Source organism: Pygocentrus nattereri, chromosome 8 (assembly GCF_015220715.1).
Source record: "Pygocentrus nattereri isolate fPygNat1 chromosome 8, fPygNat1.pri, whole genome shotgun sequence".
NCBI lineage: Eukaryota > Metazoa > Chordata > Actinopteri > Characiformes > Serrasalmidae > Pygocentrus > Pygocentrus nattereri.
The window spans coordinates 26,297,618-26,319,477 of record NC_051218.1 but is presented as its reverse complement, the minus strand read 5'-3'; the positions used below and the strand labels follow the sequence as shown (position 1 = coordinate 26,319,477).

The window sequence follows — 21,860 nt, the reverse complement described above, 5'->3', positions numbered from 1 at the left end:
ATAAGTATATCAGGCACAGCTGTACTGCTGTTGTCCAGTAGTGGTGCTTTGTATTAACAGATGGAGTAGAGAGTAATTGACAAATTGTCCTGCAACAGATGGGCCACAGTCTTTAACTGTACATACATTTATGTACAAGTTAGATAAAAATAATTAACTGTTAACACAATTCTGCAATGTGTAATTGTAATGTGTACAGTGTGAAATTTGCAATTATTGTTATTTTTATTGACCCAATGTCTTTTTCCTTCCATGATGTATTTTACAATTTGCTGAAATGTATAAACATATGTACACATTACATGCATGCATTTTAGCCTAATGAACAACAATTCACAGCTCTAGATGCTTTTTATTGTACTGTGTAATGCCAGCTGGAGGCTGAAACATTTGATATTTAAATAATGGTCCAGTAGGATGGTTATGCAACAGATCTATGCCTCGCTTTTGGCGTTATTCATCTGAATAAACAAGAGTGGCTGTGTTTTTTGCAAGCTGCTGAGGGGCTCAGACACTTTGACAGGTTGTGCAGATTATACAAGCACAGCAGCGTGCTACAGAGTAGTAGAACATGACAGCAGGAAGTTTCATAGGGCTGATGAGGCTCAGCATGGTCTCATATTACCTCTGATATAGGTTACACTTGAATATCCTTACTTGTTTGGTTCTTAAGTCAAGTTTCTAATACAAACCTTGTGGAAAGAAACAGAATTCTGATTTAGTTCACAGCAAAATTATGTGCAAAAATCTTATAATACCAAGTACTAGGATTATATCACTCACAGAGAAAGCATCTCTTTCATCATGACTTTAAGATATCAACACCAAAAACATGGGATTTCGTCTTGGGATACTACTACCCAGCTTTGAATCTAAACAATAATCTCGTTGGCTACTTAACCTTCCAGATGCCTCTTTTCTGGGTGAGTTAGGTAACATCTCCCATAATGCATCTCTCTGACCTACTTTTGTCCATGTTACATGATTTTTAACTGCAGGGTGGGGGAAGGTTAGGTGCATACTCTAAGTTCCCAAATCAGTCGTCCATCAAGTGACCGTCTTCTTTCACTTGCATAACCCAACTTGGCAAGAAACAGAACAGGAAAGTTGAGTTTCTGAACAAGGCAAATGTCTGCTTCTAAAGATTAAAAGATTTACTACCTCAAAGATGCAAACAAATATTTTACACCACCATTTCTTGGCATCTATATTATATATGTAAAAAATATCAATTTTTTGGTTTTATACTCTACATAAAAAGCTAAATTTCTATTCTCTTTTGGCAACTTTGTTGTCTATTAAATGTTCACTTAATCACACACCCTGTTGCCATAATGTGCCTGTGGAAAAAAAAATGCCCACACACATGCTTAACCCCATTTCAAAGACTTTATGCAACCTGTGTATGAAAGTGCCCCCATTATGTAAGCCTTATTAAACATATCCTGCTAACCCCTCCCACTTGACACAGATCCGGCAAATTGGATCCATTTCTTCCCTTTGTGTCCAGTTGGTCAGAGAAATGGCTGGAGTGCAAGGTTATCCCATGAGTCCACCAAAAAGGGCTGGGCAAAGTCACAGTATGTGGGTTAGTGGGGCTCCACTAGCATCAAGCCCTTCCCTTTCTCCACATGTGACCTACATACTAAAGGTTTGCATAAAACTTAACTTGCAGCTCTTGTAAATGTGCTGTTCCCCACTCATTGACATAAGCAGTAAACTGACAAGTAAATCAACTGCACTGTGCTGACCCTGGATTTGTTGCTCCCTTATTTCAATGAGAAATAACTACATGATTAATTATTCTTTTTATTTAAATTACATTTATTTCATGTAACAATGCACTGACTGCCAACTAAACAAAACACAAGATGCCTGTAACATACATTCAGTTTCATAAACAGAGATAATCATTTAGAGGCATTGTCATAACCAAAATAAGACTCAATGGTCACGTAACAATGTATGTCCAAATGATTCACTGGAAGAACTACTAGACCTTGTCAGAGGTAGGACAACTTCTGAGTTTTAGTGCAAGGATCTAAACAGAGTTTATAGAACTCAAGAAATTTTGCTTTTTCTTTTTTTATTTGCATAATCTTGTGCTCTGAATTTTGGAAGAAATGTCAACAGTTAATAATCTGAATATTGGTTCTGTTCTCTACTACACTTAATACTACATCTATTTAATACCTCATGATTTTATTAGGGGTATTAATCATTTTTGATATGTATTAATCTGAGGAATAAATTACACTGGGGATTTCCCACTGAAATTCCCTTTTAGTCTATAACTAGGATTCATTTGTCTCCAGAAAAAGCACCCTATTTGTACTCAATTTAGAATTGGCAATAATACAATCGGTCATATACAGAATAAGCTATATTTGAGTGCTATTTTATGCTTTGGATATTTCCCATATTGTTTATATTATTATCCAACACTTGCATTGTAGAACAAATCTGAATTAAGGCACTACATATACACGTTTCTTTTCGTTTTGTTTTCAGGATTTTGGAAACACTTTTAAGAGATTCTTATCCTTCTGGGTCACTTGGGGAGCTGGAGCCTATCCCAGTACTCATTGGGTAGAAGGCAGGATACACCCTGGACAGGTCACCAGTCCATCGCAGGGCAGACAGACAGACACATTCACACACACAATCACACTTGGGGGGCAATTTAGCATGTCCAATCGGCCTGACTGCATGTCTTTGGAAACCGGAGTTATAATACAAATTTAGTCTTTTTTTTTTTATTTGTCTAATGCTATTATAAAATTTCTGATTATTTTATCCGGTACACTAACTTTTTTCTGAGAAAACGCATGGCCAAATCAGCAATTAGATTGGTAACTTCATAAATGTTTAAATACTAACAGCTTGAGGCGTTCAAAATTTTACATGGCCTGAATAATGAAAACATTACCTGAGGTCATGTTGCAACAAAACAAATCAATCATTTTCTGTTCATATCACTACCGAGAAACGGAAACGTAATGGTTCACTTAATCATAAACTTTTACATCTGCATAAGTAGTCTCCCTTTTAGCAAGGTATACACAATATTGCTGTAAAATACACTAGTGCAGTTGTGCATTCTTACTACCACTGCCGGGTTTTGTTTTTGCAGCTCATCACTTTAACTGAAGATGTTTTTATGCATAATATACTGAAATGCATAGCATACAAACATAATAATATGACTTTTCCACCTTTCTTCTTGAAGAATACTCCTGAACTTCAGTGTCAAATAAGTTTTACCAATTATGTCTCAATAGGCAAAGTCTCTGGGTCTTCTGGCATAAACTGCACAGGTTTCCTTGGTTATATGTGAAATCAATTACTCATTTACTGTAATAATCTATTTTGTAGGCCTTCATGTCCCTTATCAAAGCATGTATCCATATTAAGAATTTGAAAATATTTTTAAGTCTGTACCATCAGTCATAAATGTGCTTAAGCTCTCATCACCAAAGCTCTTACACACCAAAGAGGTAAATTCAGGTGATTACTGAATATGTATAACTTAATCTGCAAATAGTTCGTGTTTCTATAGGTTTCTCAATGTTGTTCAAATTGTATTTGTACATTTCTGAACATCAGTCCAGAATGTTATCTTTGTCTTAAAGTAAACTGTGTGTCAAAATCACACACATTTATAAATAATAATAATAAAGAAATACAAAATAGCCCAAAAACAAATATGAATGAAAAATTTAAGTGTCCTAAAATGCATCAAGTGATCCATCAGGTCCATGACTAGGATCCATCATTTCCGTAGGCTAGGCAAAATCTTCAGCTGATACTGCCATTTAATTGAAGCCCATTTTTTTCCTGATGAAAGGACTTTGTATGTATAGAGAAGGCTTAATAGATTTTGGTCGAGAGGACTATGAGGCAGAGGACTACGAAAAGAGGCAGCGAGGCAAGGGGGAAGTCACCGAGAGCGATTGCGTGCCATTAGGAGAAGCACTCGGCGGATGCCGGTCAGGCGATCTTTAAGGGACGTGAGCGCCAGAAAGGGCAGCTGAGCTCGGCCTTCAAGTGGAAGCACTGCCAGAAGCCACCAGCACCATGATGGCCCATTGGGACTTGCCTGTACAAAAGTTGAAAAACTACAGTCAGTCATCACCACCAAACCACAGTATACTACATCAGAAAATATAGTAACATTCTCCCATTTAACCCTTCTACAGGATGAAGAAACATTAACATTTATTATTCAAATTTTTCTAATGTCTAATGTCATTAAATCACAAGTAGGCCAAAGCATGTCATAAACACAGTCAGCCATGTGTCACAATGAATCATTTAATGTTTAAGTAAGCTGGTCTGCCTTGCTGAAAACATTGCCTGTCTTCCACTCCAGTGTTTTCCTAGCTCAAACCCAGCACTGCACAGTTTTAATGTTTCCCACTTTAACACACTCACTTCAACTCAGGACGGATTTGTTAATAAGCCAATTAGGTTGATTAGGCATATCAGAGGGAAAACATGAAAGGATGCAGGCTAGGGTTACCATAGGACTTGGAAACATTACTTTGCTATCTCCTAAATTTCCTAACTTTATATTATTCATTATAGAGGATCTAGAAAATTTTTAGAGTCTTGCTACTTTGACCACAGGATCCCTTACTACAATTCAACACAATACATCCTGCCTCTTTTAGAAATATTAACTTTTCTCACAAGCCTAAATAGGGTGCCTAGGCATCAGTTCTTAAGTTATTAAGGTTGATAAAGTTTCCCATGTCAGATTGGTAATGCAACAATGCCTTCTTGAATTACCACTATACAACTTCTGTTAAACTGTAAGTTCTTGCCTTCAGATGTATTTGCTGTTCATGTTTGCAGCCAAAAATGTTTCCTTAACAAAGACTGTTCAAAGTATTAACGTCTTTTACTTTTGCAAGAACTTTTATATTTTCTGAAATAGAAATATAGTAACAGGGCTTTATTTTGTACTTTCTCTACTCCTAAACCACAGATTCCAGCATGATTTCTATTTGTTTAAAGTTTTGGCAACCCTTAGTCAAGTTGCATGGAAATATGTACACATCTACAGAAAACACACTTCTGCATGTTTGAATGCAACTGTTGTTCATGTGCTAAATTTAACATCAAATATATATATAAATAAATTGTGGCCTGTGCAGCATGCTTTATATTTTGTTATGTCCTCATATGTCAAACTCAGCAAAAAAAAAACAAAAAAACATTATGCACTAAAATTCGCTCACAAATGCCATATTTATGGGGATCTCTCTGCAGATGTGATGCATTAACTTTTTTTTCACCTAAAATTTAATTTGCCCAGGGATATTCAAACTTTTGCATGCAACTGTCTGTTTCTGTGGTAAAAGTCATAATAAGTGATACCTGTGGGTCAGAATCCTTCTCTGGCATAGGACCAAAGTGGCCTACTATGCGCTCCTTCTGTTCTGCTTTGAGAGAGTTCACCCAGACTAAGGCTTGGTCATACACCAGGTCATGGAGTGTTTGCAACTCTGCTTCAGCATCCCCGTTCACCTAATAAGCAAAGAAAGAATATTTTAAAGAGAAAATAAATACTGTGGTATATTATTTCCTTTTCTTTCTTTAGTTTTACTTTATTTTACTTTAGTTTTAATTGTCTGTTCTAGCCCCTTATTTTAGAGTGCCCGAACGGCTGATCACATGGCTAGCAGATGCCTATTCCAATTAGGCATTTCCTGACTTACAATAGATGGGTTCTTGTTCCTAAAAGTGGCACAAACAGCTACTTGTATGACTTTACAATAGAACATATTTTGTCTTTAGTATCTAGGTACTAAAGTCACTCACATACCTCACAACAGAATGTCTGTTGTCCTGACAATCCTTAATTAATTAAACAACAGGTGCAGGGCAATTAGTCAATATAATTTCTAGGGCTGGACTAGAATAGAAGAATATTGTAATTTTGGGATTATGATATTCCCATTTTTTGCTGATTAATAGCTATTAATAAACTAGACTTGCAAAGTACTATAATGCAGGTTTATTTTTAATTTGATGAAAATAGCACCAAATACGGCAAGAAGAAACATAGCCTTTCCAGCACTAATAGCTAAGAACATAGCCTCGGATCTACACTGGAAAGCCCACCACTCCACACAGGCTCTTCAATATATTCAGGCTCTTCAACATGAAAGTCCTTGTAGGAATAAACTTAAAACAGCACTTAACATCCATAAACAAACATTTCTTCTCTTTAAAATAACTGAACTACTTATAACTTGGTGTGGCAAGGCACATTCTTGTACTATATTTATACTTTTTAATTGAATGTGGAATTATACATCATCTCAGCTCAGGCACCTCACATCCCACTGTCTCTCAGCATTGTATGTTCAGGGAGGCTGCAAACAGTGCCAATATCTCACAGCATGGCATGATCTTCAGTGCATTATTGTGAATATTTCATTATTGATTTTTAATCTTCGCTTTTAAAGACACACAAAATATCTTGTTTGTTTACATTCTGTACCATTGTCAGTTCAAGTTATAGACATAAAATACTTTAAAATTCCTTACCTTAATATCCTCCAAGTACTCAATGTCTGCAGTATTGTATCCATCCCTCTGGCTATGTTGGACTACTTTGAACCTCCTCCTCCCAATGGTGTCTACTACAGAGCGCCCATCAGCAAAGGACTCTACGTTTCTGATCTCAAGCATGCAGCCATAATCAGCAAACCTGGACAAGAAATGCTACATTTTAGTAAAGCAATGAAATTGATTATATACTTGTAGAAGAGTCATCTTGGTTTACTAGTATTTCTTTTTTTTTTTACCCTTTGTTGGGGTCGCTGAGGCACATTCCAAATTGTTTTGTACCAGTTTCCATGCATCTCCGGATCATGAGCCGATAGCAGGGCTCAAAGATGTGCAGTGGGCAAGGAACTGTGGGGAAGGCCATGGTGCAAACAAATATAGGCACGTTCTTATTTAAACTGTAAAAAAAGATTGTAAGACATGTTCAGGTGCAGTACTTGATGTCAAAAATCACATTAAGACAGTAAGAGGGACATGATCAAACCACATACTAACAAGCTGAATACTTACTTGGATAGTTCTGCGATTTCCTCTTCATTAAGCTTCTGTCTGTCTACAAGTTCTGCAGGAAAGTACTTGCATATGATGTCCTCCATCAGAATAGTTTTACTGTACTGCCCTTGTGCCAAGTACTGCAAGAGAACAGGCATAATTAACTATGTTAATAGTGTAATAATCATGTGCCATATTCAGGTTGATCCTACCACTGTCAACACTAAAGCCAGTAGCATACTCAATGCAAGTACGTCACACCCTGTCTGAGTAGCTCAAAGCACCTGCTTTCGCATTCTTGTGTGAAGTATATTTTGGGCTTAAAACTAAAAACTTAACTTTTTTTTCAGAAGAACCATTACATGATGAGTTTTTCAAACATATCACTGGTCATGAAGAGGTTATTAGGAATGTTTTGCAACTTACTTCTGAAAGGTCTTCCTTGCATAAAGGACATGTAGTATTGTGGTCCAAACATCGCTCCAGACATTTCAGACAGAAAGTATGACCACATGGTGCAGTCACCGGCTCATAGAAGAGTCTAGGAGGCACCATTAAGATGGAGTAATTACATAAAAATGTAAATACAGTACAGGTACACAATATTCTTTTAGCCTACATCTGAACTTCATAGTGCTATTGATTAAAATGAATAGATCGTGTGAAAATAAATGTGTAACATTTGTAATATGGTACTGTAAAGTAAAAAATGAAGCACATAAAATCTTTTCAAAAATTTGAAAATTAAATTTAAAACCATTTATGTTGAACATGCTTCTTTACAACCCTTATTTTTTGTAAATAAAACGGGTATTTTCTGAGTCAAACCAACCTATGTAATACATAATTAGTCAATAATATATAACTAATCTATGTAATGTATAAATAGAACAAGATATTTATAACACAAATATGTGAATATTTGAGAATTATGCATATTGTCGCACCCTTAAAATAATCCTGCTATAACATCAAAATATCACATTTAGAAAGTGCTTAGTAAATCTATATTTTTATTGTACCTTTTGCCTCTCTAAATCTTACCATATCAAATTACAGTTATGCATGTAACTTGTAGGAATGGTGCCTCAGCAATGTAAATACCTCATGCATAGTGAGCACTCCAGATCAGATGGGTCAATCAGATCAGCAATCACACTGCCCCATGTTGTTCCCACGTTTCTCTGCTCATCTAATGAGAAAACAAAACCAGCAACACCATTTGTCTCACTTCAATATATTTTACTGAAGCAAAACAGAACTCTGAGGTATTAAAGCAACATTCAAAAATGCTGTATTCAATACTGACAATTTTTTTAAACTTATTTGTGACAGACAAAGCAATATTATTTCAACAAGGTTTTATACACATTTAACTAATGATTTCTTCCAGTAATTTACAATGGTAGGTGAATTTAACTTCTCATCCATTTACCAATACTAATTTGAACCCAAAATATTACAATACTATATGATACTATATGAAACTATATGATGTCTCTCACCAGTACCATGTGCAATGATATTACCTGGTTTAGAACGCTTGATTGTGCCATCTTCACTTGTTGTGTCATCCTTCTCACCACTGTGTTTACGCTTGAGGAAGGAGCTCTGGTTATTGATGCTGGCAGATCTCTCAGTCTCCTCTTTGCTCTTGCAGCAGGTTTGTCTTTCACTTGGATCATCAATACTTGTAGCTGAAGCATCTCTTGAAATGCCACTCTGGGTGACACTTTTGTTGATATAGGTCTTGTAGTCCTGCAAAAAATAAAAAAAATCTTCATTCCATTCTTATAATTTTTCTGTTTTTGACATAATTTGGCCTTTACATTGTGTATACATTTCATGAAGATTGGAACTTGGAAATGACTTGGAAAAATCCATAGTATGTTTTTGCTTCTTCTGTAAGTTATCTGTTGAGAGGAGTTCTTCCAACAACAATGATATATTACATATATATATATATATATATATATATATATATATATATATATATATATATATATATATATATGTGTGTGTGTGTATATATATATATTATATATATATGTGTGTGTGTGTGTAAAAATTCAGCCTTAGTTTGAGCTCCTTATAGTGCTATATTATAACTATAGTTATAATGTACTTTGTTTACATCACTTGCTTACCTTGGACCTTGGTGAAGACACAGATCCAACAGTGCTTGAAGAGAGAACACTTTTAACCCTTGTCCTTGAAGACAGGAAGCTTGGATCTTCAAGAATTTTCTTTTGCACATGATCTCTGACCGATTGTAGGAGATCACTCAGCAACTGTAAATAAATGATTTTGCATTTCCTAAATGATGTTCTAATTTCTTATTACATTAGGCTTAAATAATTTTTACTAGACTACAAATACAATACAAGAAAATTCTACTTACCTTCTGTGCCTCAGTTTTTGCTAGTTTGCTTTCAGGATTCAAAGTAATGGAGATAAGATACTCTGTTAAAGCTTCCTCATGTTTCCCCAGAGCAGTAAGAGCCTGTGCTTTTCTTATGTGTCCCTAAATGAAATGTAAAGATTATGATTAGTATCATTAAATCAAATGAGCAAGCAAATGCTATTGATATACACTGAGAGACCAGATTTGCAGTAAAAACAATAAGGAAACACTAGGTTGTCGGTGCAACTTTGGGTCCTTTTTTATAATAATAAAAAAGTAAGTATTTACTTTTTATGAGCAATGATTCTGTTTAGAATATACATTATCGACTAGCTTATACAGAGCATTCTATAAGTTTCTAACAACTACAACTTGATTATTTTTAATCATACATTAACGTGCTAACAATGTAGTCTAGTCTAGTGTCTTAGATTTAATTGTATTTTTACAATTTTCCCTCCATTCATTTTTGTTTGACAGACCAGTAAAATGGCTTGCAGCTCTTATCATGTTAAGTTGCCATATTAGTAAAATTTTAATTCAGCTATAATCTTCTAGATTAGTCTTTGCTCAGCTATTTTAGGTGCTTCACAGCTTCCAGGTGAAAGTATCACCTAAACATGCTTGATCCAAACACTTATAACAGCTGGAGCCGAATTACATTGAGGGTCAAAGAACTACCAGCAAACACATTTGCAAAATTTGTCAACACTGAATGCATCTACTCAATGTTTATGCATAAATTAATGAAATACAAATGTGTTAATAAGAAACAGGCATTAAGAGCAAAAATTTAATTCTCTGACCTTTTCCCAAAGAGGTTTCAGTTTACAAGCCATGTTAGCATCAGCGAGTGCATCCTCAAATCTCTTCAGACTGAAGTTTATCTTTGAACGGTTGCTGTACAACACGTGGTCCTTTGGGGCTGCAAAGAAAGTTAACATTTCAAAAATGTTATTAGAAGCTATGATGGAAGTTTCCATTACTGACAGTGCTCTTTCCTCTAATGAAGGAGAGAGGTTAAGGTTGATTTCATAAACATTAAAAACAATCTAAAAATATGAAGTCTTGAATATGAAGTCTTGAACATAATGTACTGGCATGTCAGAGCCCTTGGAACAGTTTTAATAACCCTTGGGGAACACCGCCATCAATATATCTAAATGCAACAGTGTCCAAACACTACTTCTATCCATTTTATATTACTGCAGCTCAACTTATAACATAGTGCAATGTTAGAAACTTTTGACCTACACTATATGGAAGTATTGGGATCCAGACGCATTATACCTACAGGAGTTTTTATGACATCCCATTCTAAATTAATAGGTGTGGAGTTGTTCCACCCCTTTGCATTTACAGCAGCTTCCACTTTTCTGGGAAGCTTTCTACAAATTTTGGGTTATGTCCATGGGAATTTTTGCCCATTCATTCAGGTCAGACACTGATGTTGGACGAGAGGGCCTGGCCCACAATTTTCATTCTAGTTCATCCCAAAAGTGTTGGATGGGGTTGGGGTCAGGGCTCTGTGTGGGCCAGCTAAATTCTTTCACACCAAACTTACCCAACCATGCCTTTATGGACCTTGCTTTGTGCACGGATTCACAGTCATGCTGAAACTGAAAAGAGCCTTCCCCAAACTGTTCCACATAATTGGAAGTACGCAATTGTCTGAAATGTCTTGTTATGCTGAAGCAATAAGATTTCCCTTCACTGGAACCTACTGGAAGTGGTCTATGCCAACCCTTGAAAAACAACCCCATAGCATTATCCCACCTTCACCAAGCTTTACAGTTGGCACAATGCAGTCAGACAGGTAACATGCTCCTGGCATTCGCCACACCCAGACAAACAAAAACCAGACAGAAACGATTCATCACACCATAGAATATGTTTCCACTGCTCCAGAGTCCAGTGGCGGTGTGCTTTACACCACTCCATCTGACACTGATGTAAGGCTTACATGAAGTTGGCTGCCATGGAATGAATCTCCTGCCGCACAGCTTCTGTGCTGATAATGTCAGAGGAGGTTTGGAACTCTGCAGTTAGTGAGTCACCAGAGTGTTGGTGACTTTTATGCACTATGCTCCTCAGCACTCGGCGAACCCCTCTGTAACTTTACATGGTCTGTCACTTTGTGGTACTCTGTGGTTCCTAAACACTTCCACTTTTCAAAAATACCACTCTTTAGAGAGATCCATCCACTATATATTCTATTATATATATATATATATATATATATATATATATATATATATATATATATATATATATAAAAATGTTGTTTTTATACAATGTAGAGAAGGCAGCAGCACAGGCTTATGTAATGCCTGGTCTCCTAGCCTAGATTACATCTTATTCAACTTCCACGCCCCAGTTTCCCCGCCTGTTACAAGGTCCTCTTTGAAACGGGCTACGTAATCGGATGTCGTCATCATATGCTTATGAAAGCTAAACTTATGACGACGCGCATTCACGACCCGTTCGGCGTATCTAGTTAAACTGTCTGTTCTTTTGAACGTTTTACATAACTTTCAGTGCGGTAATGCGTATTTTATAACGCTCGCTTTTGGCCTCAATGTGGCGCAAACGGTCATGACCAAATTGAATGAATGAGCATGCTGACCTACCTGTGTGTATTGCCTCGTTGTATTTTTCTAAGGCAGCCTCCAGCTTCCTCTCCGCGTAAAGTCCGTTACCTTCTCGCCTCAGCCTGAAAGCCTTTAGCTGAGACGGGAACCACTTGGACAGCAGGTTGCTGAGAACCACGTTCACTTTATACTCGTGCACTCCCGTTTCTTTCAAACTGTCCTCCTCACAGCCTTTGCAACAAGTCTCAGCCGTTTCCTTCTCCAAGCACTTCTTACAAAAGCTGTGTCCGCACAGCAGCGTGACAGGCTCGCAGAGAAAGCCGAAACAAATTCTGCAGGCGAAGGTGTTGTCGTCCCCAATGCGTTCGGTCACGGCCTCCGCGGCGGGGGGTTGGTCGCTCCGGCCGGCGAGCCTGTCCTTCCTCCGTAAAAGCCCGGAGAGGCACTGGAGGAGGTTCTCCAGCTGCACGGGCCGGAGGCGGTCGAGCTCCGATGCTCTCTGGTACGTCTCGAACGCCTCGCTCAGCTTTCCGTCAAAAGCCAGCGCGTCAGCTTTCCTCACCAGCAGCTCCTGCTGCACGACCGGGTCGCTATAGCCTAAGAGCTGGCACTCGTAGATGTCCGCGGCCAGCTCGAAGTTTCGCGCCTGGAACGCCTCGGCCGCGAGCTCCAGCATGCCGTCCATGCTCTCCGTTCCCATGGCAGCGCACGTGGGTTTATTTTCTCTCTCTCTCTCTCCCTAAGATGTCCTAACCTCTTCTGAGGCGGCTGGCGCCCAACACATTCCCATTCCCTCGGCTTCCTCAGCTCGCAGCCTTTCTCTCACAACGAGCCTCGCAAATAGCTCCATCGCTCAACGATACCCATGGGAGTTGAGAAAAAAACCTTACATAAAGCGTCATCACGTGGCCACGAGCGGCTATTCCCATTGGATGGGTTACTAAAACTGTTACAAAACAATTCGGTTGTAACACTGGCGCGTCTGGGTGGATATTAAATCGGTCACCCCGTCCTGTCTGTACAGTTCTGCTGCCTTGACGCGAATATCATACTAACATACAGGAGGTGATGGCCTGCATGCTTATACAACCAGTGATATTCTGTTTGCACATGAAGTTAGGGTCACAGGGCAATGCAGTCTCTGAATATGCTTGTGAATGTTCAGAAACGTTCAGATCAAATAAGAATTCCAATGTTGTCATCTGGTCTAAATTCACTGCATTTTTACATTCTGCAAGAATGAGGATTACATAAACTGTCATTGGATATGTAGGTCATCAAGGATCATATGAACTCAATCCCAGTGTCAGACAGAGTTCTATAATGGGACCAGGGCAACCTTCCTAAGAACTTTTTTGATTAGGAAACTGGGCCACGTCTGTTATCCAGCCTGCTAGTCTAGACCTACATGAAGTAAAGAGCAAGCAGTAGGCTTAACCATGGATTTTCCTTAGTCAGCAGGAATTCCAGCCATTACTACTGCAGTGCCCGACTATTTGAGCAGATGGCACACTAAATGTAATGATTTATTGACCACAATGCCAGAACAACAAGCAAGATGGTACTTATACTATGGGGAGTTGCTAGTTTATTAGGGACTCATTGGCTACGTTATTACACCTACCCCTTATACATACATACTAATATATATATATATATATATATATATATATATATATATAAACATTTACACACTCACACACATATATGGCAAGGAACCACCATACAGCCACCTTTGACCAGGTATTATTTAGGTGGTGGACCTTTCACAGCACAGAAGTTACCCCAACATGGTACTGGCATGCAAGTGTGAATGGTGCTGGTACAATGAGTATTGGGCACAGCAGTGTTGCTTATTCAAAGTCTCTATATTGCTTAGGCAAAGCATGAACAAAAAAGTGTGTAATTAAAAGTAACAATTATTTAATTGCACCAACTGTCATCATTTACAGATTTCTTCTTGACATGAAAAATCATGCTCATTCTGAAGGCAGTTTAAGGAATGCATCAGTCTTGAATCTTAAGAATACTTCGCTTCTCCAAGTCATTCATCTCTTTTAGAATAAGTGCAACATTGTATCGTAGCTCATGGAACTTGGACACAGGAACCTGTAAAAAGAGATAAATAAAACGACAGAAATGACAAACAGTTTGTGTTATAATAATAATTACAACTCAAATATGCTAAATGGCTCAACTTTTGTGATTTTTGGTGCATTCTAATGACATCACAGACAGAACAAAACCTACCGCTGTGTGTAAAAATCGTCTTTTCACAAACAAAAGACTGACATATATACTGTTATATTACCTTACACAGAAAGTTAATGATGTTTTTTCGTTCTCTTGTAATTTTAAGTTTTTATAGATACAAGATTTTGTTCCAACAGTGACGATATATGTGGTATACTTGTCCATCTGACCAGTAATCATGATGTCCTGAGCACACAATTACTGTCTTTACAGACAATAAGATGTCGTTCAAATCATTTGGAATATTGGGTTTATAAGTCAGTGGCAAAAGGATGCATGGTCAGAAAACTTCAGTCTAAGTCCATGACCATGAGTTAGTTTCTCAGTAAAAAAAAAAAAAAAAATTAATAAATAAACCATTTAAAACACAATCATTCTTATTTACCTCAAAGCGACAACTATACCCATCTGAAAGTTTAAACTGCATTAGAACAGATGGCTGCAGAGCTCGAGCCAAGGAACTGAAATACACAAAGATGATTTTAACAATGTGTGAGTGAGTAACAATGAATCAATGAAAGCATGATTTCAACTAAATGAAACAGGCAGTGCATTAATGCTACTTTTTAGAAAATCTATTCTTAAGAGTACAAAAATGAAAAATAAAGGTACCAAAAGTGTTCTTTGGGGTGATAAGGAGGACAACAAAATTTAGTTCCTGAAAAACTTTTAAATGGATAGCTCTTTACAGAACTTAACTGAAACCACATCTCCACTTTTGGAGAAGCAAAGTGGCTCCAAAGAACTCTGTCATTCCTTTATTTTTAAGAGTGTATTTCTCAGCTCCTATATCAAGAAGTTACCCTTAGCATAGGAATGGCATGCACACTCTACCCTTCTGTTTGTTTATATCACTTCGGTGGGGGAGAGGGTTGTTTACAAAGGAAGATTAATGCAAGTCAAAAGTCAAGCCTGAGCAATAGGAGAAGAGGTCATGGTCATTCTTATTGGGCAGTTCTCAATTTTGGCTTAAGTTATCAAGCTTCCTGATAAACTCTGCTTTGGGAAATCCCCACCAGGTCTGTACAAAGGAATGGCTTACCGAAAATTCAAATTTCCACAACTTCCTTTCCATTAATCCAAATGTAGTCAACCAGCCTGTCAACCAGGCTAATAACCAAAAACGGAATAATTTATATTACTTGTCATCAACAATATCCTCACAGGTCCAGTGCAAAACTGAAGACAAGCTTCAGACACCAAACCTATTGCTGCTGATGGACTGCAGTTGGGGTGAAATGTGTGAGATATTTTACTGAACCATTTCTTTATGCATAATGCTGTACCTTGTTGAAATGGCAACATCCACTCTCCATCTGAATTCCTCTAAACTTGGTAATCTTGGGCCTTGCTGTGTGAAAACAGCATCTAGTGCTGATCGTCTGACAGAGGAAATCGGAAAACACACTTTAGCACTGCAAAATTTAACACCCGTTTAATATTTCCTTTCATTAAAATTAGGCAGCAAATGAGTTAAAATGGAAAATGGAGTGATAGCTTATCCATTAATAAACAGGAATTCAAATATGTGTATCCTGAAAATCAGTGATTTAAGCTTCTTTTTCCCACACTCCAGCATCTGTAAGTTTATGTGCGTGCCCTTTAAGCAGTGTCTGTTTTTGTGGATTTACACATTACTTTTAAAACAGCATACCCATTTGTATTTAAGTAATAACAAAACACATATTAAAAACATTGTTATTACTTAAAAGTTTAGTTAGCTTTTGAAAGTTTTTTTTAGTTTTTTGAAGTGGTTGTCCCCAGAAAAGCAAATACAAAACAGGTTAAAACAGGTCCAGTCAATCTCATATACATTACTTAGCTTTAGTACATACCTATTCCCAAAGACAACACTGGCAAAATCTGCAATGAACTCCTCAGAAATCCTGTGTATTAACACAAGTGATTATCAATGTTGCATCATATACCCACTATAACTTAAATTTTAAAACCTTGTTATTAAACAGTCATAACCTTCTCTTACCTAAGCTCCCGGAGCTCCTCTTTGAAACCCTGAGGAAAAAAAATAGATGTATTAAATTCAAGATATTTGCTTGGCAGTATACTTCTCTGAGGATAACAAATTCAACAGTTAAAGTTCTCCAAGATCACTGCAGTTTCACGGTAGGACATTGATATATTGATATATGATAATACTTATACTACTTTTTTGTACTATTTCTCTTGAGTTATTCCCATTTTTCATTCATGTCTACAACATGGAAAAAAAAAACAAAAGCATGACTTACTTAAAGTACTTACAGATAAGCAATTTAATAAAACACTAAAATAAGATTGGTGCATCCTCCTGTGAGCAAAATAACAGTCCTCTTATTATAGTAGTCCAAATTCACACAAACTCACAGACTCTTGCAACATTTGCAAGGGCTCTCAATTTAAAAAAAAAAAAGGTGCTTTCAAAATTATTATAAGAATGATATCTTTTGCACAACATGCTGTGTGCCATGTGGACCGTGTGCAAGTTTTTGCAGTGTGGTGTGTGGGGGAATCGATAATCTTTCCTGAATATTTAAGTGTAGAAAAATGGTATGTACTTGTAGTACCATTATATAATGTCACTATACAATACTGACAACTTTTTTCCTTGTGAATTTAAAACAGTGTTAAAAGTTCCAGTTTGTTTATTGCAGAGGTAGACTTAGCTACCCATTTGGTTCTCCCTTGTTTTCATGTGGAACAAGGCTACATTCAAAACAAGCTAAAAAAAAAAAAGAGAACACAGTCATCTGAAATTTCTGTAGTTTTATTGTAAATTCATTCTAGTTGGTAATGATCATGGGTGTAGACTAGCAGTGCATATGTGTACACACACAAACACACACACATATATACAGTATATATAAGATTTATGATTGAGTAACTGCCCTTCGATGGACAGGCGACCTGTCCGGGGAGTGTCCTGCATTCTGCCCGATGGCAGCTGGGATGGACTCCAGCACCCCAACGTGACCCAGAATGATAGGCGGTTTAGATGATGTGTGTGTGATTATGAGTGACATTTCAAATGAAAATGAAAACACAGCAGTCCCTCGATCACCTCCTGTTGTCTAGTCTGTTGCATCTGAAGTAAAACATTGTTTTCACGGCAGCAGTTCATTCTAGTTTCTAATATTTGTTGTCTAAACTGAAGTTGTTTAAAACTTACTAACTGTCTAAATTAGAAAAAATGCAATATATTTACGTTAATGATTTATTTAAAAGCATTAAAAATAAAAGGCCAATGTGATAAATGATTAACGCCACAAATTTTAACACCGTTAAAATGTCCTAACATCAGAAAGGTTGGGACAGCATGTTGAATTAAGATCGAAAACAGTGACGTACATTACACTGAAACTATCTGATGCTGTATATCATGAAGTTTTTTTTTTCAAAAGAAACGTGTGATAAGGTGCTTACCTCTTGTTTTAATGAAGACGATGGCAGACGCAAGGCTTCTTTGAGAAGCGCATACATGCCTGAAACAATACGGCTGAACTTTTCGTCTGAAAGGGGACTGCTCTGTGCGATCTCTACCATAGCTCCACTGCAGTCTTTGCCCTCGACTGCGTTTACCACAACTGTAAAACAGTATTAGAAACAGGTAAGAACTGGTACAACACCACAAATCGTAAAAAGGCACTCGAAATTGTCGCGCTGCAGAAATGAGCTGGTTAGCTAGGTTAAATCACCTTTAAGGATTTTCCTGAAAAGTTCTTTATCTAAATCTTTCAAATCCTTGTACATGACTTCGATTTCTGCGGGAATCCTTCCAGCTAAAAACCCGACATTATCCGCCATCGTGCTGCCGGTAGTCTTTATATGTGTAGAGCTCATCTGGACCAACTAACCTAACCTAAGCTACGGTTCCGCAGAGAAACACAACTAACACCTGCTGTCACTTCAAACAGAAACGATTCTGTAGACGAGAGCTTGTAGAACTATTAACTATCTAACTCGTGCTTCTGTACCAGCTTCATTTTAATGAAGGCTCAAGGAGAATTTGCTGAAGCGGTGATGTTTTGATTGTGTTCCGCCAGCGCCTCATGTGACTCCTCAGCACGGAATTATGGGAAACGACCAACAAACACCAGAAGCACAGCAGACGGACTACCGCATAGATTTATTGTACCTACTCAATTTAAATGAGTGTTTATCTGATTAAATGTGTTGCTGTTTATTTCCCATGGAGAGCTCCATCTGCTGTCATGGTTCATGGTTCAAGTCATGGTTCAGCGAAAATCCTATCAGTCCAAAGGTATTAAAACAGCCAAGACGTGAATTCGGGTGATAACTTATGCGCAGGCACCAAACGTGTCTTATCATCGGTTATTATTATTTTTCCACGCCAACTGGTGCACAATGAAAAAAAAATCATAAGATATTTTTGGGGTGGGCAAAAGTCACTACACTTCAAATTACAGGACAACGAGACTTTCGTCTCTTAAACGGTTTTAAATGTGAAATGTCTTTTAAATGTTTTGTCTGTTTTTCCATATCACTTCAACAGAAACGTTTATCCATATTCAGACCTACCGACGAAAGCAGCAGCAGAGCTGTGCGTGTTTCCCGCTTTATCTGATGTTCCATTTGACCTGAACTCATTACGTCAGTAATGCACATGCACGCTGCATGCAGCGCACATGGGGCCTTTTCATAAGAGTAAGTAGTTTAAGTGGGGCTTGGATATGGATTCTGCAACATGACAGTGAAAAGAACATGTACTGATGTACACCGCTCAAAAAAATAAAGGAAACACTTAAACAACACAATATAACTCCAAGTATATCAAACTTCTCTGAAATCAGACTGTCCCCTTAGGAAGCAACACTGATTGACAATCAATTTCACATGCTGTTGTGTAAATGGAATAGACAACAAGTGGAAATTATTGGCAATTAGCAAGACACACTCAAAAAGGAGTGGTTCTGCACGTGGGGCCCACAGACCACTTCTCAGTACCTTTGTGCTTTCTGGCTGATGTTTTGGTCACTTTTGAATGGTGGTGCTTTCACACTCGTGGTAGCATGAGACGGACTCTACAACACACACAAGTGGCTCAGGTAGTGCAGCTCATCCAGGATGGCACATCAATGCGAGCTGTGGCAAGAAGGTTTGCTGTGTCTATCAGCGTAGTGTCCAGAGGCTGGAGGCGCTACCAGGAGATAGGCCAGTACACCAGGAGACACGGAGGAGGCCGTAGGAGGGCAACAACCCAGCAGCAGGACCGCTACCTCTGCCTTTGTGTAAGGAGGAGCCCTGCCAGAGGCCTGCAAAATGACCTCCAGCAGGCCACAAATGTGCATGTGTCTGCACAAATGGTTAGAAACCGACTCCATGAGGATGGCATAAGGGCCCGACGTCCACAGACGGGGATTGTGCTCACAGCCCAACACCATGCAAGACGCTTGGCATTTGCCAGAGAAGGCCAGGATTGGCAAATTCGCCACTGGTGCCCTGTGCTCTTCACAGATGAAAGCAGGTTCACGCTGAGCACATGTGACAGAGGCTGGAGAAGCCGTGGAGAGTGATCTGCTGCCTGCAACATCCTTCAGCATGACCGATTTGGCAGTGGGTCAGTAATGGTGTGGGGTGGTATTTCTTTGGAGGGCCGCACAGCCCTCCATGTGCTCGCCAGGGGTAAGCCTGACTGCCGTTAGGTACCGAGATGAGATCCTAAGACCCCTTGTGAGACCATATGAAGGTGCGGTTGGCCCTGGGTTCCTCCTAATGCAGGACAATGCTAGACCTTATGTGGCTGGAGTGTGTCAGCAGTTCCTGCAAGATGAAGGCATTGAAGCTATGGACTGGCCCACACGTTCCCCAGACCTGAATCCAATTGAGCACATCTGGGACATCATGTCTCGCTCCATCCACCAACGCCACGTTGCACCACAGACTGTCCAGGAGTTGGCGGATGCTTTAGTCCAGGTCTGGGAGGAGATCCATCAGGAGACCATCCACCACCTCATCAGGAGCATGCCCAGGCATTGTATGGAGGTCATACAGGCACGTGGAGGCCACACACAATACTGAGCCTCATTTTGACTTGTTTTAAGGACATCACATCAAAATGCATCAGCCTGTAGTGTGTTTTTCCACTTTAATTTTGTGTGTGTCTCCAAATCCAGGCCTCCATTGGTTAATAAATTTGATTTCCATTGATTTTTGTGTTATTTTGTTGGCACATTCAACTTTGTACAGAACAAAGTGTTCAATGAGAATATTTCATTCATTCAGATCTAGGATGTGTTATTTGAGTGTTCCCTTTATTTTTTTTGAGCAGTGTATTTAATTGAACCAGTAATGAGACATTTATCTTTTGGGACCTGGTATTGCACTTGGACAAAATCTATTTGGTGATCAATTTTGTGGTTTTAACCTGAGTCCAGTAAGAACTTGTCCAGCCTTTTATGTTTTTCCACTGTTGGCTGAAAACCTAGCAAAAATCTCTTGATGAAAGTAATTACACGTTTACCACACTGTTCAGTACAGCTTTATGAGAATCACCTTCTGGGAGTTGCTCATACTCATATTACACATTCCTCTGGAATGTTTTAATTGACTTAATCAAATCACCTGTTGTGCTGGTTGTGATGCACCAACAGTTTGTTTCTTGCATTCCTGGGAAGACTAAGCTACCTTCAGGGTTGAACAATACACTCTCCAAAATCTATTCAGTAATATGTTCATCTACAGTATATAAACAAGTAATAAATTTAGAATACATTTGCAATACGTTTTTTTTTTTTACTTTACTCGCACTGTTCCGTACTGTTACTGGTTGGCAGTTTTCTTTTTATGTTCGTTTCATGAAAACTTTGCTTATCATTGAAGTTCCAATGAAATTCTCCTAAATGTTTCCTATCTCACTGTCTGCCTCAGTCCGCTGCTGTTTTCGAAGTTCCCTGGGCAGCACAACACTGAATGCAATACATGCAAATCTACAATACTGAGGGTATTATAAATTTGATCAACCCTCAGAGTTTAGTAACACTGAGAGTAATAACTGACTGATCAGTCTACTCAGGCTTTATTTAGAACTCATCTGATGAGCATGCTTGCTGCATGCCATAGTTGATGAACAAGCATTGATTGTTTATTTGAATATTGTTTGCTGAAGATTCCTTAAGATTAAAGATTGTTCTTCAAGGAACCTATATATATATATATATATATATATATATATATATATATATATATATATATATATATATATATATATGTGTGTGTGTGTGTGTGTGTGTGTGTGTGTGTGTGTGTGTGTGTGTGTGTTAAGTAGGGCTGGACAATTTCAATAATTAATCATGATGATTATTAGCTTAATTGCATTTGTAAACGTACATCCATTCCTGCCATTCAGGCTTGCAAAACGCAAGAAAAGTTATATATATATATATATATAATCTTTTTTTCCCTTTCTTCTCATAACGTGCTGTAAGTGCTGTAAGTACGAGAGAAAACGAACTGGTCCTTTAACAGCTTCTGTTTGAGCTGTTGAACATGTCGTCAGTGGGTGGCGTTATGGAAGAGTTCCTGAT

General features: G+C 38.1%; 2 protein-coding genes across 3 annotated transcripts; both read right to left on the bottom strand.

Moving 5' to 3' along the window:
- Positions 1 to 1,796: 1,796 nt before the first annotated feature.
- Positions 1,797 to 12,949, bottom strand: LOC108436720 (LON peptidase N-terminal domain and RING finger protein 3-like). Its single transcript, XM_017713380.2, has 12 exons — positions 12,106 to 12,949; positions 10,282 to 10,400; positions 9,473 to 9,595; positions 9,219 to 9,362; positions 8,601 to 8,829; positions 8,176 to 8,263; positions 7,498 to 7,612; positions 7,090 to 7,211; positions 6,819 to 6,977; positions 6,559 to 6,721; positions 5,383 to 5,532; positions 1,797 to 4,099 (listed from the first exon to the last, which is right to left on the bottom strand). The coding sequence occupies exons 1-12, from the start codon at positions 12,764 to 12,766 to the stop codon at positions 3,941 to 3,943; spliced, it is 2,232 nt and encodes a 743-aa protein (XP_017568869.1). The 5' UTR covers positions 12,767 to 12,949; the 3' UTR covers positions 1,797 to 3,940.
- Positions 12,950 to 13,967: 1,018 nt separating this feature from the next.
- On the bottom strand, positions 13,968 to 18,357 carry commd5 (COMM domain containing 5). Of its 2 annotated transcripts, XM_017713381.2 has the most exons (7): positions 18,012 to 18,353; positions 17,740 to 17,900; positions 16,304 to 16,332; positions 16,155 to 16,205; positions 15,606 to 15,701; positions 14,705 to 14,780; positions 13,968 to 14,175 (listed from the first exon to the last, which is right to left on the bottom strand). In XM_017713381.2, the coding sequence occupies exons 1-7, from the start codon at positions 18,154 to 18,156 to the stop codon at positions 14,074 to 14,076; spliced, it is 660 nt and encodes a 219-aa protein (XP_017568870.1). In that variant the 5' UTR covers positions 18,157 to 18,353; the 3' UTR covers positions 13,968 to 14,073. The 2 variants fall into 2 exon arrangements, with proteins under 2 accessions (XP_017568870.1, XP_037396272.1); XM_037540375.1 differs by lacking the exon at positions 14,705 to 14,780 and having other exon boundaries at positions 18,012 to 18,357.
- Between the last annotated feature and the right edge of the window lie 3,503 nt (positions 18,358 to 21,860).

Excerpts from the sequence above, each read along its gene's own strand:
- LOC108436720 (XM_017713380.2), bottom strand. The coding sequence starts at position 12,766 with ATGGGAACGGAGAGCATGGACGGCATGCTGGAGCTCGCGGCCGAGGCG. Across the intron at positions 10,401-12,105 it reads CAACGAGGCAATACACACAG|CCCCAAAGGACCACGTGTTG; the intron begins GTAGGTCAGCAT and ends CTTTCTTTGCAG. Across the intron at positions 9,596-10,281 it reads TGAAACCTCTTTGGGAAAAG|GGACACATAAGAAAAGCACA; the intron begins GTCAGAGAATTA and ends CATTTCATTTAG.
- commd5 (XM_017713381.2), bottom strand. The coding sequence starts at position 18,156 with ATGAGCTCTACACATATAAAGACTACCGGCAGCACGATGGCGGATAAT. Across the intron at positions 17,901-18,011 it reads TTTCAGGAAAATCCTTAAAG|TTGTGGTAAACGCAGTCGAG; the intron begins GTGATTTAACCT and ends ACTGTTTTACAG. Across the intron at positions 14,176-14,704 it reads GGTATAGTTGTCGCTTTGAG|GTTCCTGTGTCCAAGTTCCA; the intron begins GTAAATAAGAAT and ends CTCTTTTTACAG.